We start from the raw sequence: 23432 nt of genomic DNA, 5'->3' as shown, positions 1-23432 counted from the left end.
TGCAAATTAATCTCCCCATCCATAATTAAGAAACCAAGCCCTAGATAGTTGAAGGCAAGTAACAGACACAGCTGACTCAGCTAAATGCTGGTTGTTTTTCTTCTTGCTGTACACAAACGTGATTGGCATGGCACTCATCTTAAGGTAAAGAAGAAATAGAAGCAACTCAACAATAAAAGCCCTGGTTATCACCTTGAATATTTTTCTGTACAGTTGGCTGATACATTTAAAAATCATTTGAACTGCTGAGTAAGAGAAAAATATGTTTTCTGTAAATGTATTCTGACCACAGAACTGCCAGAACACTGCTCGAAGAGCTTTTTAGTACTGATGGTAAGAACTAAATATGACCCTTCATTTAGAAACAGCTCTTTAATTTTTATCTCTTTTATTATTACTTTCATACAGATTTTTTTTATTTCTTGTTATTGGCAGGCACTGACCAATGCTTTAAACTGTTAAGTGGAAGTGTTTAATATATTCCAGTTTTTATCTCAGCTGTTCAACATTTAATGAGAGGAGGGAGAAAGCAAGCTGTTGTGCTATTTAACATTAAACTATAATGGGACTTTAAATAGAAATGTCAGGATCAAACACTGTATTTCTTTTCCATTCTAATAAAAATAAATGATCCTCAGGAAAGGCCAAAGCTGGTCTTTAGGTAGATGGAATGCAATGTCGCAAAGAGAGAGGAGAGAAACATTTCAGTCTAAAGCTCACTGTTCTCTGTGGACCAATGTCTCTTCTATAACAAACGCCATAGAAATGGTAAATGGAAGAATGTGATGGTGATTTCACGTACCTTTTTTTGAATAGAACATATTATATATGTTATTGCCTTATTTATATGTGTTCTTTTGTAACCAATACCACCAGTGTATGCCAGGTGCTTAGTAATCATGGAAAAAAATGAAACTGTATATAATTTAAAAGTAGCCAAGCTGTTGGTTGTCTGTTATAATTTCAGTTCTGGTCATCTTGCAGTATTAGCAAACACTAACTGCTCTTTATGGAGAGATTTTTAAAATTTTCTTTTGTATCATTTATAATAGTTTAATGCAGGGAGAAAGAACTTTATCAGAACATGTAACTCATGAACAGTTGGGTTGCTTTTGTTCAGGCGTTACTTACCATGCACAAAGAGTCTCTGCAAGCAGGAAATACACAATTTAAGTAATTATTTATCAGTGAATATGCAAAATAGGTAGCCAGGACTAACAGATTACTAGGCTAAATAATAATATGCTTACCACTCCTGATAAGCAAACTGGGGGGGAGCCTCACCTGGCCAGGGCATTTCCAATATGCTGGGAAAAGTTGGTCTCTGTCAGTATGGGCTGATCCTCAGCATTACTGAGTTATATTCAAGTTTTCTGCTTTTCTTTCTTTCTGTGTATTTTTCCTCTTGAATCTTTCACCAGCTAACTACTGTCATCCCCACAACAGTGCTTCTGCAACTACTTTCTTGTCTTCCATATCTTTAGCTCACGTACTTTCTCACAGCTTAACAATTTTCTCAGCAAAACTCAAGCAAGGTCACTTGTAAATGCTGCATCAAACTAGGCCTTGGACCATGGCACTGCCAAACCTCTGGGCTGCATGTGCCACAAGGAGTGGTGGAAGGTAGAAAGCTCTAAGAGATGAGGAGAATGTGCTGAAAACCACTTATGGGCTGTAAAGCGTGGTTGTGTGAGAGCATCAGTGAGATCGTTTCATCCTGTTGAAGAAAGAAAATACAGATCAGCTTCCATTTGTCCTTTAAACCATTTGGAAAGAGAAGCAACCAGAGGGAATTCTTGGTCACTGTGCTGACAAGAGATTGAGTGCATAACAATTATGCAAAGCACCCAAGACACGGTTTTCAAAGCTTGTCTCCAGGTCACAGAGGTGTAAATTGCAAAGGTAAGTTTCTTCCTATGCAGAGGTACTATGATTTCCATGTACTTTTCACATCTTATCCTTTGATACTTGTGTCTGCTATTTATGAAATAATTAAGCAATCAGGTTAGGAAGGCTCCTGGGAGTGAGTCAACACCTGGAATCTGCTTTCTAATTGACATCTGTGTGTTCATTTTAATTTGGTACCTCAATTTTACGGTTTGTACTAACAGCAGGCAGCTTGCCTGGCTTTTCCAAAAGCCTCTTTCACAGTGACAACGTTCACTGCAGTATACAGTTGAAGAATGCTACAAAAATGTCTTTTTTTGTGGTACTTATTCCCTCACAAACCTTCTGCTTCTGCCCCCTGAGTTTAAAGAAACTGGTGTTAGCTCTCTTGTTAGTCACTCTGGGTCTTCCAGCTCAAGGAGTTTGGAAGCTTTGTTGGAATTTTGGTAAGACGTGCTGCTGGGCTGGCACCTGCCCAAGGCTGGGCCTCACTGGGGAGGACGAGGCGCAACCTGAGCGAGTTTTTGGGCGGGCTGTCCCCTCAGCCTGCCGGGAGCTTGCAGCCAGCTTTCCCTCGCCTCTCCAGCCTCCGCTCCTACACAAACTTCGCCAGACTGTTTATCCTCACCTCCCCCGTCCTTTCGCTTCCTCATCCGCCCCACAACCGACAACCCTGCCTTCCAGCGGGCTTTTCTTGTCAGCCAAGCACCGACCCGCCCGGCAGCTGCCCCCGCGTCCCGCCCCTCCGGGCCAGCCCTTCATGGCTGCCTGCGCGGGTCCGGGCGGCACCGCCACCCCGTCCGGGGCGGGCCGCGGCGGTGGGAGCCCGCCTAGAGGAAGTGATGGAGGCCGAGGGAGGAGGAAGAGCTGCCGCTGGTAAGAGAGGAAGGAGAACGCTCGGGAGCTCCTCCGTCCGGCCCCTGCCCCGTCTCTCCCCTCATGTGGCCGCCCTGCTCGGTTCGCCTTCCTCCTGCCCTTGCCCTCATGCTGGGCCGGCTGCTCGCCCTCAGAGGCCGGATGGCGTTGCCTGGCTGACGTACTCCCCGCCCGGGCCGTCCGGGGACGCCGCGAACACCAGCTCACACCTCCCGTGAGGAGCCCGCGGCGTATACCCCCGCCTCCCCGCCATGGCGGGCTCCGCGCGGCACTGCGGCCAGGCTTTCCAGAAGCGGCCAAAACGCGGCAAAACACTCGGGCCTTTCCAGGAAAACTTAGCTCAGGCGCTTGCGGTCATGACCGGGCGAGCCTGACTCCTAATTGCGTGCTCCCGGCGCCCTGCTTTCGCAGGATCGCTTGAGGGAGATGGCCCACCACGGCAGGCTGCTACAGGGAGGGGTTTTTTTCCCTTTTCCCAAGCCACACAGGTAACTTTTCCAGGTTTTAGGTTAGTCCTGAAGCAGAGATAAGCTGGTGGTGTCTGTTAGCTTTGGTTCACAGGTGATGCTTGTTAAGGCTCATCTCCAAACGCCTGTTCCCAGTGTGAGTTTCTGAGGTTTCACAGCACACAGGTGCACAAGTTTGAGGCTTTAATGGCCAAGTACTTAAGAATACTAAGGAGCAGAGGACATACTGTGTGAAAATGTATATGTTTTTTAATGGCCAAACCTCAGGCAGCATCTGGAAGTTTTTACCCAAACTGAGGTAAAACATGGTTTAGCCAAAGAAGCATGGATTAACAGGCACAAAAGGAGCAGTAAACATGTTGCTTGACCACAAAAGAGTTGACCACAATTAGTTGTAGTATTATGGTGTAGAGATAGAAGAGGCTTTCTGTACTGCAAGGTACCGTACCAATCCTTTCTTTCAGAAGTATTCAGTAAAAAGTTCATTTGCTGATTGTGAGCTGACTGTAGAAAATTAAATGTTCAGACTCATATTGAATTTTGACAGGGGTGAGGGGAAGCCACCCCCCCCTGCTATTTGAGTAGAAGTGAAGTAGTGGTGTTTCCAGAGAGAGCTCAGCCATTCCATATGTGGTGGCTGTACTGCTTTGCCATGAACAGCCCTTCTGTTCGTTCCCAAAGGGCAGTGCTCCTGGTGCTTGGTAAGGTTGCTGGTTTTAAGACAGGTGTTTCTTCTGCACATGCTCCACCATGGATTTCCAAGGGAGTCTGGCATGTGTAATGTTCCTGGTTTATATTTGACTAGGAGCACTTCCAACAATCTCTGTTCACGCACTCGCTTGGATAAGGGCCCATTGCATCACCTCAGTTAGCTTTTGCACTGCTTTTCCTCCTGCTCTGTTTTTATAGTCTTCTTTCTTAATTTGTCACGCTAGCAGGTAAATGGAGAGAAAGTGAATTTATCTTCTGAAACACATTTTAAGTTGCTGCCATTTATCTAAAGCACCTACTTCATCCCCTTCAGTAAAATAATGATGTTGTTCATTAGTTCCTCTAGCTGCTCATGGCTAAATGCACCATAGTCAGATTGCTCTATTTTTTCCTCCTATCAGCCACTTATGAAAGTCAAACATTTGTAATAATGCTATTGGGGTTTAGGTATTTTTTTTGAAGACACTCAATTCTGCTGATGTTTTAAAATAAAAGATCTCTAGATGAATAAGACTTGTTTTTTCATGTCCAATCAAACATTGTACTGTTGGACACTTCAGTTAATGCCTACATTTCTCTCCTGTTTTTTTCATTACTCTCAAATTGAATGTCTAGAATAGTTCCTCCATCCCTTTCTTCTTTTGAGATAGCTGCTATTGTTTTTAGATGTCCTCTGAGTCTTCTTGTAGTTATGTATTTGGATACACCTATGTTTAAAATAATTATGGAACAATTGGGAATAGATTGAGCATACAGCACACTTTAAGAGCATATTGGAATGGGCCATTATCTCTTCTTGTGCAAATGGTGCCTTTCAGCTTATGTCCTGCTGTAATTGAGATGCTACAGCTAGGTCTTGAGGTCTGCTCCTGTAATTGTTTTTCACAGGATGTAATTGCTAACACTTCCAGGTTTCTGAGCCTCTTGGTAGGTAGGTCTTAACCAAACCCTACAATTGAGAAGTAGGCCAGATGTTGACCTAGAACTTGCAGTTCTTGTTTTAAATTCAGCCTTGGTACAAGTTCTCTTTTATTTTAGAACACTTTGAAAGTCAGATTTGTGTGTGCTATCTAACAGAAAGGCTAGGAAGGACATTCACTAACAAAGTACATACTCAGGTTAGTTACCAGATGAGAAACCTGTACCTCTAGTTTAACAGTTGCATTAATGAAGCCTTAAATTTCCATCTGTCTCTCTAGGAAGATGCAAATCTCCCTGCCCTCCATGAAATCCATGTTAATGAGTTTACAGGCAGAAGGTCAGTAGCTGGGAAGGTAGACCCATAAAATTCAGGTAGAGTATAGGTGCTATGTATCATGAATTTGGACCCACATGTAGGAAAGCTACTCAGAGTTCTAAGATGATACTGATCAACAGCCATACCCGTTCAGTATAACTAAAATATCATGTATGGGATAGGTACTCAGACTGGGGAGTGTGTGTATGTAAGAGGTAAGGGTTGTCGTAACCTTCTTGCTTTCCATGCCACAGGTAAAACAAGTAACTGAAACCTATCTTACTTAAACATAAATACGTAGTTATGGTCTAGAAGGAAAGAAAACAGGAAAGAAAATCCTAACTACTTCCCTCAAAGAAGAAAAACAGTCCAAAACCCAGCAAACAAATCTGAGTCCCTTTCCATAATAGCATTGCAGTGAATACACTCCTTCCCTTGAGGGAAAGTATGGGAAAACAAACAACACCAGAGAAAGTCTAGCCGGTTTAAATTTGCAAGTGGGAGGTGTGCAGACATTATGGTTGTGCGTATGTTATAAGCACCTACGTAGAACAGGCTGGTGTGTATTTTCCACATTGTATAACGGCTGCATGCTGAGAGAGAGTCTTAAACACTTTGCATGGCAATTCACAGTTCTGGTGTGTTGTCTTTGCAGAATGATTGGCAGACCCTCAGGTGACACATACCTGAAGTAAACCGTGTCCTGCTCGATTACTGAGAGGTCTGTGGATGCTTAAAAATGTGTAACCTTTGCAACTGCTGGCTGATGGCTGGTCTTTATAGTATTACTGGCAACAGATGGCAAATGGCTCTGCTGATGTAATTCTTGCTAGTGTTTCATTCCTGTGAAGTTGCACAGTTTCAGAATCTCAGAAGGTGCCTCCATATTTTTTTCTGCATAATGGTTTCAAGCCAAGCTAAATAAAAACATATTCTATTATTCAAATTCCCATAGTGTCATGTGACATTTTTGTAATGATTGCCTTGCAGCAGTTTCAGATAAGTGCACGTTTGGTAGCAATTTAAGGCCTGTGTCCTTTAAGTAATGCTTATTAGTACGTAACAGATGCTGTTTAGAAACATTATGCCTTTTAATAGGCTCTGCTTTTAGACTGCATGTTCTCATTCCAGGCAGACTGTGGATCAGGCAAGCTTGGAGGTATGCTGTCGTTTATGCAAAGCCTAAGTCAATTTTCTGCTCTGAAGTTAAGCCATGTGTTTTTCCTTGTTTCTTCCATTCTGGTCATAGCTGTTTTGCCATGTTTTTCCCCCATGTCATATCTTTGGCTGATTGTCAAGCCATTACAGTCAAAACCTTTTGCATTTTTAACCACCAGCAGTGGTTTCTTTTGTCCTTACAGAAGAGCCTATGTAAACTGAATTTAAACAAGCTCAGCCTTACTGTCAAGAGCACAGCAAGCACAGAGTTAGCCCTCTGTTGCCAGCCTCTCCTTCCTTCTCTGCTTCTTTCTCCTCCCAAAAAGAGAAAAAGGGAAAAGCAGAGCCATGCTGATTTTGGAGAACTTTCAAAGACATGTAGAATAGTTGACACAATGGCAGAGAGAAACAAGAGAGATGTTTACATATTTCCTCCACTACTTGCAGCTCTTTATTAAAACATGTTCTGAGACAGGCTCAGAGGCTTGTGATAGTTAGTGCAGGTACCATATGGATTTACAGCTGCATAATACATTTAGTAAAGTGGAAATTACTGAGGGAGGGGTTTTTTTTGTCTGTTTCTTCCCTTTTTTTCTCAAATTAATTGCTTTATTTTGAGATTATTCTGGCTGTACAAATTGCTCCTTGCAAGTAATTTGGAGAAGGGCTTTAGGCTTTCTTAGGCAGACTTATGCACTCTACTGGTGGGAGTGGTGGATGTGTCAGAGGTAAAACATTTGCAACTCAAATTATGTGGTAGCTGAAGCTGGTATCCTTGAAAAACTTGACCATTGTCTCATATTTTCATTGCTACTTTGGGTTTTTTTTGGGAGAAGAACATTGTCCTTTCTGATAGCAACCTGGGGCTTTCAGGTACTCTTGGTATGCTACACAAACTGACATAGTTGGTGTGACATGAAGATAAGGGCTGTGTGTAGTGTGGCCTTAGCTTTCCCACACCTGTTTGAATGATGGTAGTAATAAGGAAGAGATTTTGATGTGGTATGTAAATACTAGCCCTGGTGCCAGGTTGTGACAGTGTTTCAGTAATAATTTTAAATGCTCCTTGGTCTTAAAATAAGACTGTTTTGTGAAAGTGTCCTGGCTGGCTGGCTTTTCCCCACAGGATGAAATCATCTTTATGCTAGAGCATTTGCCAGAGGCAGTTGCTGTTTCCTGCCATTTCACTGTTCCTTACTTATCACCATCTTCCTCTTGTCCCTTAAGTTATAGGATGACTTGACCAATGCATCCTTTTTTCTACCTTTTGCCTTTGTAAAGGGCTGGATTACCATTTGAACTTGTTTGATTCATAAAAGCTCTACTGCTGTTCACGGAATCTTTTCAAATTAGCCTCATTTCTTCTTTACTTAGGTTTTGAGAATCAGATGGTAATTTGAGGTCAGGCCTAGGCTATGAGCTTCTGCTGACATAGCTGTTTTGCCTGTTGGTGTGATGAAGTGAGAGGTAGCACTGATGCACCTGCTGGGAAAACCCCTTCATATGCACACAGTTGCTCTGGAAAACTTGCATATTTTTCTTGCATGTTTCATTTTCCTTAGGGAGTCAATAAATAATTAAGTTGACAATTTTGGATTTTTTTCTTACAGAAGCAGGAAAATTCATACCACTGCCTTCAGTAATTTAATTTAGACTTTTCCAGGAATGTTTCTGTCCATTTGTTGGTCGTATAAAAAGCAGTACATGTTAAGAACTCAATTCTGATGTACAGAGGTTCAGAGGTATTAGCAGCAAACCCACTGAATGAGTGGAATTTCCTTAAGGAAAACCTGATGTGAATGTGAACATTAAAGCCTTAAAATACAAGTCCCTTTTCTTCAGGGCTACATCTTCTCTGAATCGTTCTGTAAGCTCCCTCTTTGTTTTTTACAGCTGAGCTCTGAAAAAGCAAGTAAATGTGCAGAAGTATGAATTTCTGATATGTCATAGTTACAGCTGGTAGCACTTCCATGGGTTAACAGTATGCTACAGTTTTTATTCATAAAGTCTGTTTCTGGGCTGTAATTCCTCAGCTTTTTTCAATTACATTAGGTTAGAGCTTTGTGCAAAACATGCCAGTCCAGATGTGCATTCTGTGTATAACAGGAGGGAGGGTAGCCTGTTTACACAGATGTATTTTAATTTATCTGTACCCCGAGTGCATGTGCCTTTATTTTTGTTAAATGTAACATTGCTAAAGATCCATCTTGAGGGATGGAACTTGTTTGCTGGAACTTTGACTACAGGAGTACTGCAGGTTAGAGTTGATTAATGCCATTGTGTGATTCCTTCAATATGGACTTGCTTTCCCAGATTTGAAATCATTTTGAATAATGTGGTTTCATCTAGATGTTTTTCCAAAAAGAGCCAAATACTTAAATCAGTTATTCAATTCCTTTGTCTATTTTATTTTTCTATTTCATAAGTTGAAGATTAAATTTTGGAAAATAAATTATAGACCCTGGTCATACAAGGTTATGAGTGCCTTCAGGGCTCATTGAAGTGAGTAGAAATTGAAGGTGTTTGACATTTTTCAGAGTTAGGCTTGCTGAGTCTCTGCCTTGGTTCATCTGCATTCTGCTAAATAGATGTGTATTCTTAAAGCAGTTTTCTTCTCCTTTCTGAAATCAGTAGTGAAAATGTTCTGTTGGAAATGGAATGGCTAATATGATAGCATCCTGCACTTGAGAAGCCTAATATTTGGTCTTCCAATATTTGCCTAATATTTGGTCAGCAGCAGAATTTGTAGTAATGATATGTGTAGCTACAGCTGAACTCATCTCTTTAACCTATTTGGTTTCTTTATTGGCAGCAGGACTAGGATTATTTATTTCCTTTCTGCCTTCGTTTATTGATTCCACAGCAGAAAATTATTTACAGACAGATACTTGTCTTTGGTTTGTCTTCTGAAGAACTTCTTGCAATTTGAATTGAGATAGACTAGCAAGTAATATATAAAAGGCATTTTTGCATTGAAACATGTAGACCTATTAGAATCATAGAATCACCTGGGTTGGAAGAGACCCTTGAGATGATCAAGTCCAACCGCAGCCTAACCCTGCCTAGCCCACCTCTAGACCATGTCCTTAAGCACTTCACCCATATGCCTTTTTAATTCCTTCAGGGATGGTGACTCCAACACCTCCCTGGGCAGCCTGTTCCAACACCTGACAACTCCTTCAGTAAAAAAATTCTTCCTGATATTTGACCTAAATCTCCCCTGGTGTGATTTTAAGCCATTCCCTCTTGTCCTGTCACTTGTCACCCAAGAGAAGAGACCAACCCTGGCACCTCTGCAACCACCTTGCAGGTAGCTGTAGAGAGCAATAAGTGCCAATGCATTTGGGTTTTGTTTTTTTTTTCATCCCTTATGTTCTCAGAGTGATTGCTCTATTAGTAATGGTGAAAAGTGATGTGGTGGGGCAGAACATTGTTTTCATTGATGATGTATGGCAAGTGGTTAAGAGCTGCCTTGCCATGTTGGACAGACACCACGCCACAGCATTTGCCCATTAGCTCCACTGCCACCACACATTGTAGTTATACTGAAGTTTCACTTAGGCTAGAACTTGGGCTTTTGACATGTACTTGCTCAATTAAATTCAGGATATGAGAGTCAGGTTCTGCATGTACTCCCGGGAATGTGCCAGAGACCTCTTCCTTCATTTGAGAGGTTAAACAAATATGGCTGTCTAATGATAACCACATGCATAGAGCTGCTCAAACTCATTGGAAGGAACAGAGGAGAATTCATGTTGAGCACTGCTGTTTAACACAGAGCTCCTACTCCTGGGAGAGTGTAATGGAAAGCACTTTTGTTGTATGTGCACAGTTTAGAAGGGCAAAAAAAGTTATCTTTAGGACCTAGACGCTGTCATGGCTGTGCTGCTGTAGTGTGGCAGTGACAGTCTGCAGGAGAACAGAGAAATTTATGTTATATGACTTTGTCTTTTTATGTTGTGACTTCAGAGGCACTGATAAGGAAAATGTCACACCCTTTTGAAGTGGTAGATAAGGCATACACTTAACTGATAAGAAACCAGACAGAAGATGAAGTGATTTGTTGGGGGCCACAAAAACCTGTGTTAAGAATCAATCTTAGGAGTTCTGGTCTCAGTTGTCTGGTTTAATTACAAGAACATTCCCTTCAGAATTCTGGCATGATATACAGTCTTTTTGTGTTGCTGCACTTATGTTTGTCTCATAGAGCAATGTGTTTTCTAATTGAAAAAAAAAAAAAAGAAAATATTTCTTGGACAAAAAACCTCACAAAACTGTCAGAAACACTCAGAATCTGATGAAGTTTTTTTTTATTGTGAAACATATTGGCATGAAAATAAAGCCAATAGTAAAGCCAGTATATAAACCCAGTATTGTTGTTGCAAGCATTAGAAATGGCAAAATGAATAGAAAATGAAACCGGAAAGTTTGACAAGTTAGGGTGGTTTTAACTGTCTTGTTTCTGCACCACTAGAAATCATATTTAAGTATTTTTCATACTTTTGCATGTAAAGGTATGCACAAATTTGCACAAGGGTACAAAGATTCACAGTCCAGGTACAAGTCCTGTGGTGACTGATGACTCTTCTGTAAACATACAGCTCTTAATGGATGCATGTAGTATCCTTCTCTGTGTTTGTAGAACATGAAAAAGTAGTTGTAGGATAAATGATTAATTCACTTCAGACATTACACTTTTCATGCTTCATCTACAGCAAGGTTGATGTATTTTGCTTTACAATCTGTCTGCATCCTAAATGCCCTTACAAATTTCTGAAATGGGCTTTTCAACCAATAAGTTTTTCCGGGGAGTGCCAGCCAATACCTCAGTGCATCTTCATCAATCCAATGGTCTGCCTAGTCAGAAATAACTGCATCACCAACTTATTGGCTTAAGGAAATTATATTAATAAGCTACACATGAATGCATGAATAGAACTTTCTTAACAATGAAAGCAAATAATCTTATGTTTAATAAATTTGGTACCTGGTTCACGATCCAAAAGGATGTAAGTATATTGACAATACATACTAAATTGAAACTTGAATGAGTGTTTAAAACATATTACAGAGACAGAGTTGGTTGTCTGAAGTTGCGACTGATTTGTTAGATAATGGCAAAATAGTAAAACTAATACTTTGGCACTAAAATGACTAGTCTAGAGAAAGAGAGCTTGAGGAATATAATAGTGATTTGAATTGCTGTAGCATCATAAGGTAAGTCTGTGGTTATGTATATTTTAAGTTAAACTATTTATATTATGGCATGGAGTTTAGCTGTAGAGGATATAGAAGGATCACCAAAAAGAATCGTCAGAATATCTGTTTAGATTGAAGCATGTCATTTACCTTCAGGCATTACAGCAGTCTGTAGTTTCACTTGTGGAATTTCACATGCAAGTGTGTGCACCATGTGGTTTTTGTTGTAAAATTCTTTTCCCATGGAAAAATATTTCCTGCTTATTTTAACTGATAGAATGAAATTCTTGCTGAATCTGTAACGATAGGGGTCTGAGTCTAATCGACAGGAATTTTTTGTTTAAGAAAGGTTATTGTCTTCTATTTTGTATCACATTTGTTGTTTATCTACCTGATGCAGAACATAAGCATGTTAATAATATCTCTTTAGATTCTCACATATTGATCTTTTTGGATCATAAGTGAAGTGAACTTTGTCTGACTTTTACCTCTGAAGAGGGGTATTTATATCGACTTCATGAAACCACCGTAAAATTCAGTTCTCTGTACCAGAGGTGGAATAGCAATGAGTTCAGAGAAAGCTGAGTTTAGGGATCAAGGACTGAAAGAGGAGCCTTGGTTTATGGCTTATTGGCAGAGTCGTGTGATGTTTTAGGGTGAGGTACCAATAGGTGCTGGAGGGTAGTGTCTCATAAAGATGACTGGGTTGTATGGGCAGCCTCCTTGTTTGTATTGCTGTTTTTATCTGGAGCTTTTAACTTCAAAAATCGGATTCTTAGTGCAAAATGATGACAGATCACTAGAGTGAAAGGAGATGCACTTACACATCCTCGCTTGAGAATGTGGGCCAGACTGCTCCATGGAAACAAAAGAGAGGAGAAGCAGAAGCACTGTTAGTTTTTGCTTAGAAATTTATTCTGTGTGCTTGAAATGGAAATGTGCCTGTTCTGATTTCTCATTTATTTATCTCTAGATAAATTTTGGGTTGTTTTTTTTTGGGGGGGGAGAATTACATACACTTTCCTCCTCCTTTGCCCTGAATGCTGATGCCCCATAAAAGACGGAGTCTGGTACTTGTCTGTAAGCCCGTCCTTCTCCCTGCTGCTGCCCTAGAATCCGCCCAGATGATGTCTTGACCCTGTTTACCAGCTTTGGCTATTTAAGATGGCAGCCACTTCAGTGCGAATGTCAGGAATCCCTCTAATGCAGTAGGCCTCCCGTTCTAAATTTACTCTCCTTATGGTTTATGGTCCCTCCTCTGTGGCTGCAGCAAGAGGCCCCCTTTTTATGACTCACCCCTCCTGTCCCCCTTCACTCCCCCCTTCCTCCCTCCCTCCCTGCCTCAGATGGTAACCCTTTGTGCACAGCGCCTGTTTGAAAGAAGCACTCACGGGGCGTCTAGCAGTTTGGCTGCCACAATGTGGCCTTTTGTTGCCTCTAGGTAAGATCAAACTCGAATGAAATCCTGTAGTTCAAATTAGGTTTAAAAGGCTGTCCTTCGAACGTTGCAATTTTGGTATCCCAAGGTACTGGTAGGGGCCTCAGCCTGAAGCACTCACAGGAGAATAGCGCTGCTTTTCTTTTAAAGCAAAGTTAACAAATTATTTTGCAATTGATTTTGGAACCTTTATAATACCCTGTTAGCCAGCAATAACTACTGTTGTAGTCAAGTGCCTAATAACACTAGTAATGGTTAGGCTTTGTAGAGGTTTTTATTTGTTGTTTCTATATATGAAAAATGAGGAAAAGGAACATATACAAGAGGGTGAATATAATCACTTTACTGGGAAAAACTGGGAAACACATTAGTTAAATTTAAAAAAATCCAACTAACGTTTTTTTTCCTGCCTATGGGAGCTGAATACTAGTAGTGGTATGTACACATGTGTGCAAGTTTGGGGGGGATGTTCACAGAAACCAGCCTTAGCACAACAGACTTCTTGAGGATGCTCCAGGGTACCTAAAGTTAAGACTTCTGCTCCTTACTGTCCCTAAAAGAATCTCTCTCCCAGTCTTCCCCTGTATACATACAGAAGCTGAGACAGATTTGATTTCTTGATGAAAAATTTTTGGACTTCCCCTTCGTTGGACTATGTGCTCCTAATTCACTTGGGTGTTTTCAGAGTATTACATGGGAAAGACAAGTTAACTGGAAGTTTAAAAGCAGGGGTTTTTTTTTAGAGAAAAAAATTACTTCTGTGGAAAGCTGTATTAGTGAAACGTTGATGAGAAGTTTTTTCTGATGCCTCATTATTTAAACTTAGGACATTATTTCATTCTTCCTTCAAATGTTTGCAGTTCTCTTAGAATGCAAGCATATTATGTACCAGAGAGTTAGCATAACTGTGAAGGTACTCATTGTTTTTGTTTAGTGAGGACAAAACATGATTGTGCTTATTAAGTTGCTTTGGCTTAACAGTGGCAGGATGTAGCCTTGTAAGCAGCATCTCACAAATAATATTTATTAGCATGGCCAGTATTTTCATTTGTGCTAAACTTAAGTCCTACGTGCTGCTCTTTTGCAAAGAATTAATTTACTAGTAAATTTACTGCTGTAAATTGTGAAAGTTTTAAATAATTTTACTTCCCCCCCCCCCCCCCCCCCCAATATGACTTCTTTGCTTGATGGTGTCACACAGTACACTGGGGAAGGATGCTGTGGAAGAAAACTGCCACTGCTAAGTACTGGCTGGGATTTTATGTGACTCGACTTGCCAGTGTTGCAATGCTGCTTTCTCTCTCCCATTTTGTCACATACAAACATACTATGAAAACCATTTATGGAATAGCTTCTGTTCAGCATTCTGACTATGTAGCTTTGCTGTCAAGCCTCAAGATGTAAGCTGATTGCCTGCAAAGGGCAGGAAAATAGCATTTAAAGCATTTTAAGTAGTGCTGTGTGGTGGTGAATTACCAGTTGTAGTTTCCTACCTTTTTGCTGAGGAATCAGATGCTGATCGCTGCCAGAGGGAGGATGGTGTGACCAGGGGTGAATAGTCTGACCCTGTACTGCAAATCCTGTGTCCCTACTTTTACCTGGAAAGCAGTAATTTTCAATATGGTGCTCTTATAATTTATAGTTTCTGAATCATACTAAGAATTGGTTCTTGCAGTGGTCCTTGTAAGACTGTGTATTGTCTCAGCTGTTTACTTTGCACTTACTATCCAGGCAGTCATTTCACATTAAACCTGGATCATAAGAGCTTCCATCTGAGAGCAAAACATGATTAAAAACAGAGGATTCAGAGCTAAGATTCCAAGTGTAACAGCAAGATTTTGTCCTCAGCTTGGGGCTTACAAGAGCTGCAGGTGTAGCTTGCTGATTTCAAGCCCCTTAAATTGAAATATATTTCCTTCCTATAATAGAAGACTGGCAGAATAGTATTTGGGCTGCTAACCCATTTCTTCTGATGTTCTGTATCTTGAGCTGGTGATGAGCCACCACTCAGTATCATTTCTTACATTGGAAAAAGGTTGCTGGGTTCCTTCTGAGCATGTTGCATTTAGGGAACAGTCATCAAAGGTGTGTAATTGTTGTTTGCGTGCAGTTAACAAATCCCTTGCAGGAATACCCTGCGGCATGAAGTCACACGGATTAGAAGTTCTGTTGCATAAAAGATGGTAGTTACTGTTTTGGGAACTCTTATGTAGGTAAATATTTTAATATCTTTTAACTTTATTTCATTGTTGTGAACGTGCCTAAGTGAAGTTACTTTAAAAAAGGAGAAAACTAAGGCTATACAACAGTTCCTGGACTGACCCATAAAGGGGCAGTCTTCCAAGAAAGAGTGGAAGCTTTGGAATTCTTCTCTTGTTATATTTTTGGACAGTAGTAAAACCCAGGCTGTGTTTTGAAGTTTTTTTGCTCTTCCAGCTTTAAAGCGATTTATTTATACCCAGAGAAATATGAGCCTGTGCCCGTTGAATTCAAAGGAGACAAATGTGATTTGATCCTGTCATGGTTCTACTTTGTAAAATTGCATGTCAAGAGGTACATAACATATGCATAGGTTTTTGCCAGCCTTACTATTTTACTCTTAAGACTGTACAAAAGGCTCTAATGGGAACAATAAGGACTCAGGTACACATACAGCTGCTGGGGCAATGGAGATTTTAGAACTCTTAGTTCATTAAAAAAGTAAAACCATCTTGACTTTTGTTTTAACTACAGGTCGCCTTTACTTGGTAGATACGTTAACAGGAGATCCAGAGGTTCTGCAAGTAGAAGCTGAAGCATACTATGAAAAACTCTTGAAGAAATCATCATCCACTCCTGATGTTTTTTCAGTCCCTGGAGGAGAAGAGGTACTAAGTAGGCTGGTGTTTTTTCATACTGCACATTAGACACTTGCAAGCTAGTTTGTTTTCGTTCATAGTCTGTCTGTGTATAGGGGTAAACTATCACGGCCACATTACAAATCTCTTGAAATCAGCAAATGCTGCATTATTTCAAGTAGTTTTCATGCTGCAAGAGAAAGATAAGCAGAGACTACAAGTCTGTCAGTGCAGATGAGGGTTTGAAGTACCTAGGTGAACTTTGCATCTTGACCTGCCACCTTATAGGACTGAATCAAAAGTGAATTTGAGACTATTTGTAGCATGGCACAGCTCTGTCTTCTGCCTCTACTGTGCAGAACAGTACAGAGAGTCTATCTTTTGTTTCCGTTTTTCCCAATACCTGTATTGATAACTTTGAAAATGGGTTCTCCCAAAGCAATTCTGATCAGATGTGATTGGTAGGTGATATAAATACTGTAGGTGGCAATGCTTTAGGTTGGCTTTTCTGTAATTTAGGAAAATAATATGCAGTACTTTCCAGAAAAATACTGTTTCAGGTGGGTAGATTCATCTTTGAGCCATGAACTAGCTTTAAATACTCTTTTAATGCCCTCTAGTGGACCCTGTAGAGTTAAATACAAACAAACCTGAAAATTGCAAAGATCCCCCACCCCCGTTTAGGGCTTCTGTGAGCCTTCCTCAGCCTTTCATGCCTGGTAGTACTTTTAGGGACTCATTTGCAGTTCCATTAGAAGGGAGGGTAAGTTAAAACCCCAAGTAGTGCTGTGTGTATTCCTGCCACAGCCAGACACAGCGAGGTCAGTTAAAGGTGGAATTCTGGCTTTTGATTCAGAACAGTCTCGATTTTTTGGCTTGTCATCAGACCTTAACTCTATCACATGTCTGATTTGAGTCTCATAGCAACACATTTCTCTTTGCATTCGTTTAATTTGGATCTAATCTAGTCTGCAGTCAGACAGCTAGTCAAGGGCATAAGTAATGGCAATGTTCTTGCTATATTGTTTTATTCTTTATACTCTATCATGAATAGTTCAAAGAAAGTTTGTATTTTGAAATTAAAAATAAATTAAATGTAATAAGGTAAACAGTAAACATCTGAGCTCACAACCTGTATTATATACCTACGACCTGAAGGATAAGGAGTTTGGTGTTTGAATAATGGTTGCAGTTACCTGACTTTATTTTTTCTCTGTGCATCTGAATTAAAGCAGGCTTTATGTGGCAGGACTGGCAACCGTGAATAATTATTTAGCAAGTGTTAAGTGGGCTGTCAGCCCACTTGCTCGGGTCACAGAACTTCTTTTTGGTATGGCATGGTCTTTGGTCAAGCATTCAGTACACAAATAGCAACAAATAGCAAGGATTATTGCAAGTCAGGATGGAAGCATGTTGGCAGCTTCATACACAGAAAGCTATGCTTGGCTCATGCTGATGTTATTAGCACCTGTGAAAGTGCACATTACCTTATAAAACAAGATAAAAATCATAACGGTAGTGGAAATAATACTGGCCATTTCATTGTAGTAGTGCTCCCAGGTGCCATACTGACATCCATGCCGTTACATTTGAAGCATGCAAAGAATGACTGAATCCCCAGAACATGCTGAGATTTTGGGAAACTCATGAATACAGATTTCAGGCAGTTTTCTTCATATTTTTTTTCCTTTTTTTTCCTGGAGTCCAGTGTTTGCATAGATGATTCAAGGATTCTGGCACTCACAAATTGGTGAACGCTGGTTTCAACCTAAAAGTTGTTATCTTGAATAATCCATATTCATACTACTCCTTCCATGCACCAAGAAATATTAAATGTATCACATGACTGATTCGAGTTTCATAGCAAACTGACAAATGGGTGCAATTAGAGAGAGAGGCACACCCACACATACACAATGGACCAGATTTTTGAAAGTACAGTACATACTGTGCTAAATTATGCATGCTCTTTGCCTGTACCTAAACTTACATGAGAGCATTTGCAATATTCATATGGAAATCGTCATCTCGATGCATATAGAGCTGTTTGAGCACAGTAATTTTGTGTTTATATGTCACATCGTTTAGAAGTTTAGTCTAAGACTGAGAGCTTGAGAGTTGCATTTTGGTTTTAGCTTTGCTGGCAACATAACCACCTTGTGCCAATTATCTACCCTCCCTGTGCCTCACAGATAAACTGCCCAGGCACTGCCCTAATGCTTTGATACTCCCTGTACCCTGAGGCTTAATTCATTGTTTGCAAAACACCACAAGTACTCAGCTGGACTGTGCTGTAAGAAGTGCAAGTTGTATTTGTTTTTGTTTGATGTGTCTGGTCTTTCATAACACCATTTGTCTGCATGTGTTCAGAGCCAGGTTATGTACTAATCATAGTAAGTTGGTGTTAAGGTCTTCACTAACTTTGGTAGCTTGATTTCTGTTAAATTAACATTACTTATTGATAATATTAGAATATTATGTATGTTTCAGTGCCTTGAATGAGAGGGTGTTGTTGCTAAGGTTATACCATACACATTAGTAAGGTATACCATAAATGCATCTAATACATGAAATACTTCTCATGAGCTTTACAATATGAACAGCTACAGGGCTTGTTTGTTTTTTAGGTTACAATTGAAGATTCCTCTGTGTGTTTTGTCCCTCTCTACCGAAATAATCCTACTTGCAAAATGTTGCTGTTAACTGATCCAAAGGATAAAGAGACAGGTTAGAATTGGTCACAATATTTTGAAATGTCAATAATTGTACTTTCTTTTAAGATAGTCCGCTGGCTTTTATATTTGAATGTTTTGTGTTTTGTTTTTAATATGAAGTGGATTCAGTTTACCTTATGGGATACTGATTAGAAGGCATGATTGACAATCAAGGCTTTTAAATTCTATGTATAGCTCTGTTGGTAGCTGAAAAATCACCTTGGGTAAATCTCTTATTTTTTCTGAGTTTGATCAGTGGGGTAATATTTTTCTAATTCAGGATGATGTGAAATTTAATGCATTATAATTTGGATAGAATTCTGAAATCCTTAAACAAGCAAATATATATGTGAAATTGCATTAGGTCTTGCTGAATCTTATTCATATTATTTTTACTTTATGATATCTTTTTCAGTCCTGGGTTTAATTGCCTCCTATTTCCAGCCCTGGCGTGTGAGGAGCAAATTTGGAGCGAGACCATGCTCAGGAATTGAGTTAAATCCATTTTATTTGGCAGTTGTCCCAAGATACTCTTTAAATTCTACCAGCTTTGCCTTACTTCCTGCAAGTAATGCTGGGGTTTTCCTATTACAGCCATGTGTCAGCCTGACAGGGATACACTACAATAGTGTTACAGGCAGTAGAAGCCAACATGTGCTTACTGGTGTTTCTGTTTCATGAGTCGCTGCTTAGAGTATCAACAGGTTGTTAAGATTTGATCCATAATTGTATCTAAGTTTTATCTTCCTGCCATCAGTTTCATGGTATCTTCAGAGACAGCCTGATTTTTTTCCTACTTACTCTCTTAGGCAAGAATCTTTGACTATGAAAAATAACAAATAGGTAACAGCTCTTGATACCATTGTCATTACTGGGAAATTTGACTCTAAGCTGTACAGCACCACAAGCCCAGGTTGCGACCCACCTGGATTAAATGACGTGTGTTGGACCTGTTGTGAAGCAAAGGGTTATAGAATTTTTGGAACATCTACAACAAAGACACAAACCTATGCATTGATCTCATTTAGGGAATGACAGAATACATGAAACCTCTTAAACTTTCAGTTTACAAACGTGGCAGCAAAGTAAGGATCTCTTTCATTAATTTCTTTTTTTTAAGAAGTATAAGCAATAAATTACACCTTGAAAGGCTTAATAGCCAGCATTCTTAATAATACAACAAAGGCAAGGCAAAGAAATTTAGCATGCTATGTTCAGTTCTAAAGTGTGCCAGGTAAATATCTTACACTCCTAGAACAGGTACTGTTAGTGTAACTAAGTGTTCATTGTTCAGTCCAAACCCTGTAACCAGTAACCAGGAAATTTCTTCATAAGAATGAAAAAACAGATTAAAATCATCTGTGGTTAGAGGTGAACTCTGCAACACTTTCCAGCTCCTCTTACATATGATTTCAGCTGGATGTTTGCTAGTGTTGTGATTCACTTAGGTGAAGGTGGGAGACCTTTCCAAGTTACCAAGTGTAGTCAATAGCCTTCCTGGTCCTTCTAAAACTATTGATACAGAATTACTTTCCTGACACTGATTTATATATTCCATTAACATTTTTCTGAAGAGAGTTGAGGACTGGTGTGATAAAGGGGAGAAGCATATATACCAGTGAGCCAGACTTGCTTTGTGAGTGCAGTTGTGCATACCTACTGACTCATGTCCAAAGGAATGTAGTTGAAAACAGCATTAAGGTAGTTTAGGCTGCACAAGAGGAATGGGGATCTGTAATAATTGCAATGCAAAAATAATGAATTATTAAAGAAATGCAGGTGAAACGAGTTCATTTAGAACAAATCTTCAGTTAAATGATCTAATAGTATTAGGAACAACATGTATTAATGAGATCCATGTACACAAGGAAAAAAATTATTTCCCACAGGAACAAGTCAAACAAGTCCACATTGGACTCTAAATTATATGATAGCTATCTACATTAAAAGCTTAAAAGTACCAGAATAAACATCATATATTATAAACAACAGACTGACTGACTGCTGTGAGTCCCTTGCAAAGCTTTAGCTTGAGTCATGAGCCCATAGTCACAGAAACAGTCCCACAGAGGTCAGTAAGTCTATTTAAGTAAGGCCTACATCATCTGGCTTTTAAGATTTCCTTTTGAAGGTATTACTTAAAGGATTTTACTGGAAGTTCTTTGTTTCTGGATTTTATATGCTATAAACCTGTGGCCAGCCTTCCTACACAAATCAAATGTGACTGACGTGATTTCTTTTTTCCTTTAGCTGATTTTTCATCAATTTTCATTAGTCCTCTAAGGTCTGCTGGGGTGAGTGTGTGTGCATACCTATACATATGGGTAGACACATCGAAAGTATTTTGTCCAAATATGTTTCCCCCACCTTAACAGGTTTGGAATTGGCTCTCAAGGCAGCAGACTGTGTTAATGTGGTAAATCCATATGGATTTGCTTACCTACATGACCTTTTGTTCTGACCAGTGAGCAGATCGAGTTGTTTCAGAACTAATTCCTTCAGAGAAAAGCAATATTTATTAACTTGGTCATCTTTACTTAAGGACATGGGCAGAAAGTTAACACACTAAACAGATTGCATTATTATTTTTCCTCCCTTGAGCTTTATACTTTTCTTGTGAACTCAGGCAAACAATCTTGTTGTAGTCAATTGCTTCTCTTTCTCATGTGCTCTCCACTCCATCTGCATTTTAGATTTGCTTCACACCAGGAATGCTCTTAGAAGCAAATTTCCTGGTTGTCCCCACGTACTGTGCTTAAGTTGATATCAAGGATCACTCTTGAAGTGTGTATACTGGATTAGTTTTAGCTGAAATGAAATTAGAGGATGCACTCCAAAAGCACAGTCATGTGTCCCAACCTCTAATGTTCTTTTATTTTTCAGCTAGAATTTGTGAACAGCAGTTTCTCTGTACCAGATGTTTTGCCCTGTGAATTCAGTTTTGCTAGTGGTAGTCTTGCTAATGCAAGCATGGACCGCTGATTTTTCCTCTCACAATTCATTCAGACATTTCTGAAGTCCAAAGAAGTCCATAGTTCTGAAGGCAGCCAAGGGTGTCCCAGGATATGCTGGGGTAGAAGAGTAGAGATGCTTTACTGAGAAGCAGTTTAAGACAGAGTAGAAGATGCAGCTAGTAAGTGTGTAGGACATGTTTTTTGGCATTTAATTCTTGAATGTTGATTAAAGGGGGTTTGATTCCAACACTGATATTTACATTTGATCATCTTGATCAGATGGGCTGTCTAGGAGCGATCGAAATGACCATCATATTTCAAAGAGAAAGTGGATATTGTGGCTTTTCCATAGAACTTGGTCTTCATTGGGAGCATTTTTAATTTATTTTTGATGGGCTGAGTGTTCTGTTCTGTTAGTATATCTGTACAAATATTTTTATGAGAAATGTAAATTGTGTTGTAAGGGCTTACAGAGCATAGCATGGGTGATTAACATCTTTATAACACTAAATAAACATACCCTATTGTGGCATTTTCTGTATGCTGTATATAATAATTTACAATAGCTGTTAGTTGCCATGGAACATTTATCACAAGACATTTGCAACAAATCACTGAGTAAAACTCGAATTGTATAAGAAAATGTAATTGGTTGCAGGAAAGATATCTGTCTTAGATACTTGAATGGCTGCCATTACTGCAGCATCTGCATCCCTCCAAAGCTTTAATGTATTTATTTTGGTAAGACTCGTAGGAGAGAGAAATGCTCTTATTCCATTTCAAAGACAGGACTGAAGAACACAGCTATTGAGGCGATGTCAGTGTTGCAGAATGCAGTTTAATGTAGGATCTCTGAGCTTTCTCCATCATCAGAGTTGACCTAAGCTTGGTTGCTGGGACTACTTGTGGGAGTAATTTACCATTCTCCTCACAAGGTAGAAATCTGGCAAAAACAGCCTCTTGTGTGTCACCAATGTGAAATACTGCCAAAATTAAGGTAAAGATTACTTTATCTAAAAGTAACAAAATGGTACATGATATACTTGTTAAACAAACTAAAATCAATTATCTCTCATATATCACATTGCTTTAAATTTAGTTTGTGACTGAGGGATGCATTTCAGCAATGCAGATGAAGGCTGGGAAAAAACAAGTACCAAACTGGATGTTGCTTTAATTTTTCTGCTTTATTCTGTGTGTAGAGTCCTGATGTGCACATTTCATTCAAACAGTTGCACACCAGTGTGGGAACGTTTGGCCAGCATAGTCTAGAAAGTAAAAATATAATCCAGACCTGGGCTGGGAAGGGATCCATGTGTGCCTAGGAAAAGGAGACATTTCATAATCACAGTTGCATTATACTTCGTGCCGAATTCAACTCAGTGTCTTTCTATACTGTATTCCAAATACCAGGAGTGGTATGGAATCGTGTGCTTTGCAGCCTCTCAGCTTCCTGCAGCGCTCTGAATATGCTTGTGTGACTACAAGTGATCAAAGTACTGAGGTTTAGCAAGCTAGGGCTTACAGGGCAAGCCACCCAAGTGAGCACGTATATACTCCATTAATTGTGAACTGAAACGTATTTCACTTAATCTATTTCACCTAGTCTTGCAATTACAACATCAAGCACATCAAGTCTTGCAAACACAAGATCATTATAATCATATACATCATGATTCACAGGGTTCAGATGTTGTGTGTAACTTACTGTTGGCAATAACCTGATCTCTCATGATCCAGGTGAACGTAACCAAGTGTCTTTGAAAGAAGACTGGGAAGGGAGAGTGAAGTAACATGTGGTCCCATGAAACACATTTGCTTTTGAAATAGTGTTCCTCAAAGTTGATTATAAAATGAAAATGAGAATATGGGGAAGCATGGATGGATTTAACTGCAGACCAGATGTTGACTTAAAAAATGATAACAAAAAGCAAAGTACATATGTTTGTGTGAA

The 23432-nt window shown here is 39.7% G+C and overlaps 1 protein-coding gene across 1 annotated transcript in view; it reads left to right on the top strand.

Moving 5' to 3' along the window:
• Positions 1 to 2729: 2729 nt before the first annotated feature.
• Positions 2730 to 23432, top strand: part of LOC311194973 (protein FAM169B-like) — a gene marked incomplete at its 5' end in the record, with an annotated part of 38587 nt that continues 17884 nt past the window's right edge. Inside the window, 3 exon segments of the mRNA XM_084268238.1 lie at positions 2730 to 2763; positions 15707 to 15840; positions 18438 to 18537. Of these exon segments, the coding sequence (XP_084124364.1) occupies positions 2730 to 2763; positions 15707 to 15840; positions 18438 to 18537 (268 nt within the window).

Source organism: Gallinula chloropus (genome assembly GCF_964237585.1).
Source record: "Gallinula chloropus genome assembly, chromosome: 9".
Lineage (NCBI taxonomy): Eukaryota > Metazoa > Chordata > Aves > Gruiformes > Rallidae > Gallinula > Gallinula chloropus.
This window is presented reverse-complemented; position numbering and strand designations above follow the sequence as displayed.